General features: G+C 32.9%; 1 protein-coding gene across 1 annotated transcript; it reads right to left on the bottom strand.

Annotated features, from left to right (window-relative positions):
* Positions 1-4,119: 4,119 nt before the first annotated feature.
* On the bottom strand, positions 4,120-4,311 carry K441DRAFT_574706 (uncharacterized protein; the record flags this gene model as incomplete). Its single annotated transcript, XM_067644111.1, has 1 exon — positions 4,120-4,311. A coding segment is annotated over one exon (192 nt), but the record flags the coding sequence as incomplete, so codon positions are not given.
* Between the last annotated feature and the right edge of the window lie 1,060 nt (positions 4,312-5,371).

The raw sequence follows: 5,371 nt of genomic DNA, 5'->3' as shown, positions 1-5,371 counted from the left end.
CCAAAGTAACTGGCTTTAGTATAAATCCCTCTCCTCTAGCTTTAACGGTTAAGGCTAGTACTAAAAGCTTATAGCCCTAGCTTAGATAATAGGCGAGCCTCTATTTTTTAACTAGCTCCTTATTAACTTCTAGTCCGAATTTATAAGTATTAAGGAAATTTAAGAGTATCGGGTATAGAGTCCTTAAGATCCCGGCCTTTAAGAGTTTTAGGCGGTTTAGCATTATATTATTAACTATCTTTAACGCATTCTCTCTGGCGATTTTACTCTTTTTAGCTTAATTAATAAGGATATAAATGCTTTTTAGTGCGTAATATATATAGAAGAGCTTATAGGGACCTTCTAAAAGTTCCTTTCTCTATTTCTTCTTAACTATATCCCGCACCGTCTTAATCTTATTAATCTTATAAGTAATCTTAGAAAGCTTCCTAATATCTATAAAGGCATTTTCCTACTCTTTACTTTCTAAGTTTCCTTTAAGCTCTCTATCCTTTTTAATCTTAATTATAGCATTTCTCGCAGCCTTAATTACATTATACTCTTAGTTTAAAATAACCTACGTTAAACTATAATAGATATTTACGCGCTAATTAACCGGGTAGCTTTAGGCAGCTTTAAGAATAACCTTTATTATCTGCGCCTTTCCTTAGTATACGAGGGCTATTAACCGGATAGTAGGAGGCGGAGGCGTAGGAGGCAAAGGCGGCGGCCTTCCTTTTAAGCGGAGTTCCATAGTTCTAGGTATTTTTATAGTAAAATTCCGCGTGCGTAATAGGCAATTTAAAAAAAGGGTAACAATAGTGCTTTTTAACGTAAAGAAAGGTAAATAGGCGCGTATAATTAAATAAGATAGGGTAACAGGATAATAGGATAATAGGATAATAGGAAGTCAAAATAAAGATCTTATAGTATTTACCAAAAAGGTAAATTAAAATGGTTGTTACGTAAAATCTTAAAATATTAAGGAACTTTGACCGCTAGTTAAAGTTATCTAATTAGTTAGATTTTCCTTACTAAGATATTTATATAATAATAACTTTAACAATAATAATTTTTTAAAAGAATAAATAAGACTTAGATAATGCCTAACTCTAACCTCCGGTATGCTTAACTAAGACTTCTTAAAGTAAAGTAGCTCTTCTCTTAACTTAAAAGGAAACGAAAATATTAATTTAAAAATTATAGAACGTGAAAATATAAAATACTTATAAGAGATAGTTATTAGTAATAAAGGTAGAAGGAAGAAGACCGCGTATGCAGTTATTCTTTATAAGAGTAGTTATTAAGATAAAGAATTTAAAACCAGCTTTAAAGAGCTAAACTCTTTTCCTAATTCCTTATGCTAGTGGGATAAGGTAGGAGTGTAGTAGAAGACTCTAATCCTTGTAGTTGCTTTACGTGTTTATTATAAAGGTAGAGAGAAGAAAGCGAATAAGTTGCTACTTATAGTAATAGGTATCCTAAGTAATAGCCTATTTATAGAAGAATCTTTATAGAAGACTGCCTTTTTAGTAGGGTTGTATAATCCTTAAGACGCGGTAAAATCGTAGTGCAGTTAAAAAGAAGAGACGCTGTCACAGCCTTCTCTTTAGGTGCTTTTTCTTATGTAAAGACTTCTTCTATATTATAGTTGCTTTTATTTATACGGTCTTCTAGTTTAATCCCCTTGGAATCTTATATACGAAACCGTTTTAACCAATTTCTATATAGGGTGCCTCCTATTTTAGTGCTATTAAGGTTCTTAATTTTATAGAACCCTTTTTCTAATAACCTTTTAATCCGGAGGGGGCCCTGCCATTTTAGCTACAGCTTTTACTATTGCGATATACCCTTACCTTCTTCGCATCCTATACTAGCATAAGCTCTTTAGGCTTAAGCTTACTTTTATAGGTATTCTTTATTAGCTAGACAATAGCTGCGCATAAAACACTAGAACTAGATAGAAAGTCTATAAGATTAGGTATTAAGTACAGCTCTATTAAGTAAGGTATTAATTGGTATTGTCTTAGGCTTATCTGCGTCAATATTATTAAGGCCTTTTACTATAGAAATACGCCCTTATAGCTTTGCATTAAAGCCATTAATAAGCGAGTTATAGTAAGCCAGTTGCTTTGGGATTCTTTGCTTTCTAGCTTTAGAAGGTTCTAATTGTAATAAGGTTGATTTAGAAGGTAGCTTTATAGGCTGTCCTTCCTTTAAACCCCTAGAGAGCCTCTAGGTTCCAATATTAACAATATCCTTGCAGCTAAGGTAACTCTTTCGTCCGCTAGGCCGCCTTATAATAGTAGTTAATAACTTAAGCGCAAGATGATATATATTAGTAGCTGCATTAGCTAGCGTATAATATATACTGTTAAACTAGCCAAACGCGTCCTCTATAGTATACCGCAGCTCTAGGCAGTAACTAGCGGTAAGTAACACTTAAGTAAATAACTCTGTTATATTTAAACTAGTTCGCCGTCGGCCTTAAAAAAGAAGCTTAAAAATAAGGTTGTAATGTTTATTAAGTTAATCTATCTTAAACCAACTATCTTGCTAGCCTCTATAATTAACTAATATGCTAGCAAGTAATAATCTTTAGAGGACTTAATCCGCGGCTTTAGTTATAAGCAATCTAGTAAGGTATAAAGCTAACTATATATATTAACTCTTTATACTACTAGTAAAGAGAAGATAGTAGCAAATAATTACCCGTTTAATAAGCTTAATATTAGCGTGCTTAATAGCAAACTTTAATATAAGGTAGACCTTTATATCTTATATAAATCGAATATAGTTTTAGAACACCTTATTAACTAGTTTATTACTATAGGACTGTTAGCTAGGCGAGAAGAACTCCTCTTAAATGCGCTGTAAGGTAGTAAGGAATCTTACTCTTACTGCTACCGTTTTATTACCTCTTTTAATATCTTATCCGGTAATCTAATTATTAACCCCCTTATTACCCTGGTCCTTAATATTTTAAGGAAAAAGACTAAGGAAGTAGGTAGTAATTTAGGCGTTAAAGGACTTAATTACGACTTCCTCTTTATAATAAAACGGCGTCCTATAACCCTAATGCGCGCTAAGGTAGACCTTGCTGTAATCTAACGATTTAAAGCAGTTAGATGGTCCGCTGTAAACGTCGTGTATTATATCTATATAGTTAATTCGCCAATAGAACAATACAGCTATAGGAAGAAACTATTTTAGCTATTCGTAGTGACGCTCTTTAAGATAGCGCTCTTACTATATAGATTAGAGGAGGCCTATAGTCTTCTAATCGCCATTAATTAAGACTAATTTACTATTGTTAAAGGATCCTTCCTTATACCCTAGCTGGCCCTCTTAAAACCCGTATTCGCCGTTATTGCCACTAAATATATTCCTAAAAACACTATACGTGCCCTCTAGAGTGCCCTTATTCTCTAGAATTAGACCTAATATAAAGTGGCGTAGCTTTTATAGAAGGAGATAATCTATAATAGGTATACTAGGCCAGAAGTCTGCGACAATATTAAGCTCTTTAACTTTTAGTATTGTATACGCAATAGCCTTAGCAATTTAATATAACTAGCACTGTTCCGTATAGCTATCTGCCTAATTACTAGGATAATTAAAGATCACGCTACGAGTAAGCTGTTCTATAGGTTTAAGTATAGAAGTGTAAAGACCGTTATATGGAAACTCGGGGTTAAGTATAAGCTTAGAAGTAGTAGCGGAGAGGTACTTATTAGTGTTTAGTATAGTCTTATATTAAACCCTTTTATTCCAGTTAAAGTTATTATATATAACCGTCAGCTAGTTCCAGTTCTTTAAAGCAGTTGCCTTAATTATACGCTATAAGAAAGTTATTATTTATTACACTAGCAGTGACCGAGAAGCCTTAAGTGCGCGATCTATAGCTAAGATACCTTAACTATGCCCCAGGGTTGTAAACAATCAGCCACAATTAGCCACAATTGGATTATTGTGATTGCGAGATTCTAATTGACGATTATAATCTAATTAATAATTACAGCACGTGATAGCAGATTCCTTGGCACCCCGTATAATTAATCCTATTAAAGAGATATTTTTACCCCTAGAACTCTTACCGTATAAAGAAATAAAGGTAAACTAGACTCTAAATAACCCCGCTTAAAATACCACTTCTATACCAGTTTTTTTTAAATATTCTGTTCTCTTAAGGCTATCTATTCCCATCTTTATTCTTTCCCAGCTTATTATATAACGGCCACCTAAGAAAACTCTCTCTAGATTATCGCTTATAGCTGGAATAAAGAGGATATTTATGGCAAGAATTAAAAGCCTTGGCCATCGTTTTCTTTGCGGCTTTTAAGTCTACTAATGAAGAGCTAGGCCCTGTATTTTGTATAGAGCTTTAGAGTAGTAATCCTCGTACTTATTAAGGCTTTGTGATTAAACGATCCTTTTTTTAAGGTTGTTTGTAATAAGATTAAACTTATCTAGCTCCTTTTCCTTTATCTGGTACTGTAAAGGCCTCTTATACGATATAGTATGAAAGGGATATAAATCTCGGAATTACTTCTAGAACTATTTTGACTTTTAAAGCGTAGGTTTCTGCCACTCCTTTTTCTATATCTCTTTAATGTATTTTATATAACGCTGAGGCTAAAGAATTAGTGCTATAGCGTAGAGAGGAGAGCTGTCTATTTTAGTATAGTATTTGTTAAACTTTTTCTAAGCTCGTTTAATATAATGCTTTAGGTCTTAGTTTGATCTAATACCTGCTAATGCCTATTGTATTTCTATATGTTTAATAAGGACGTCTATTATAAAGAGAACTTTGCTAAGGCTTAAGCTGTGCCCTTAAAGTTTTATAGTTATGCTATGGAAAGGCCTAAGGAAGTTCTTAATCGTATAAAGGAGGGACCAGTTAGCTGGGTTAAGAAAGTCTTTATAAAGTGTATCTATATTGGCCTTTATATACTAGTTAACTCTAAACTTGTACTAGATTGCAGTCTCTAGTATTTACTACTAGCTATTCCATCTTATACGATTATTAAAAGGAATCCTTTATTTGATAATTAACTTAAACTGCTTTATATAATTGCTTAAGGAGCGGGAGTAGATAATGATGTTATATAACCGCCTAAGCGCCCCTATTACGCGGAATATATCCCTTTTATTCTCTTATACGGCCTTATTATATATTATCTTTGGCTTTATACTCCCCTTTTTAGAGAGCCTTTTATACGCCTTAATCTCTCCTTTTTAAGTAGTACTAAAGAGGAAAGTATTAACCGTAAGGTTGATAATATGTCCTTAGTATTAAATTTGTTGGTAAATAGGATCCTATTAAATATTTTTATTCTCTAGTAGGAAATTGGATATTATATAACACAGCATATTATTTATTAAAGAATTG

This window comes from Cenococcum geophilum (assembly GCF_001692895.1).
Source record: "Cenococcum geophilum 1.58 unplaced genomic scaffold K441scaffold_39, whole genome shotgun sequence".
Classification (NCBI taxonomy): domain Eukaryota; kingdom Fungi; phylum Ascomycota; class Dothideomycetes; order Gloniales; family Gloniaceae; genus Cenococcum; species Cenococcum geophilum.
The sequence above is the reverse complement of the archived record's forward strand: the minus strand, read 5'-3'. Positions and strand labels throughout refer to the sequence as shown.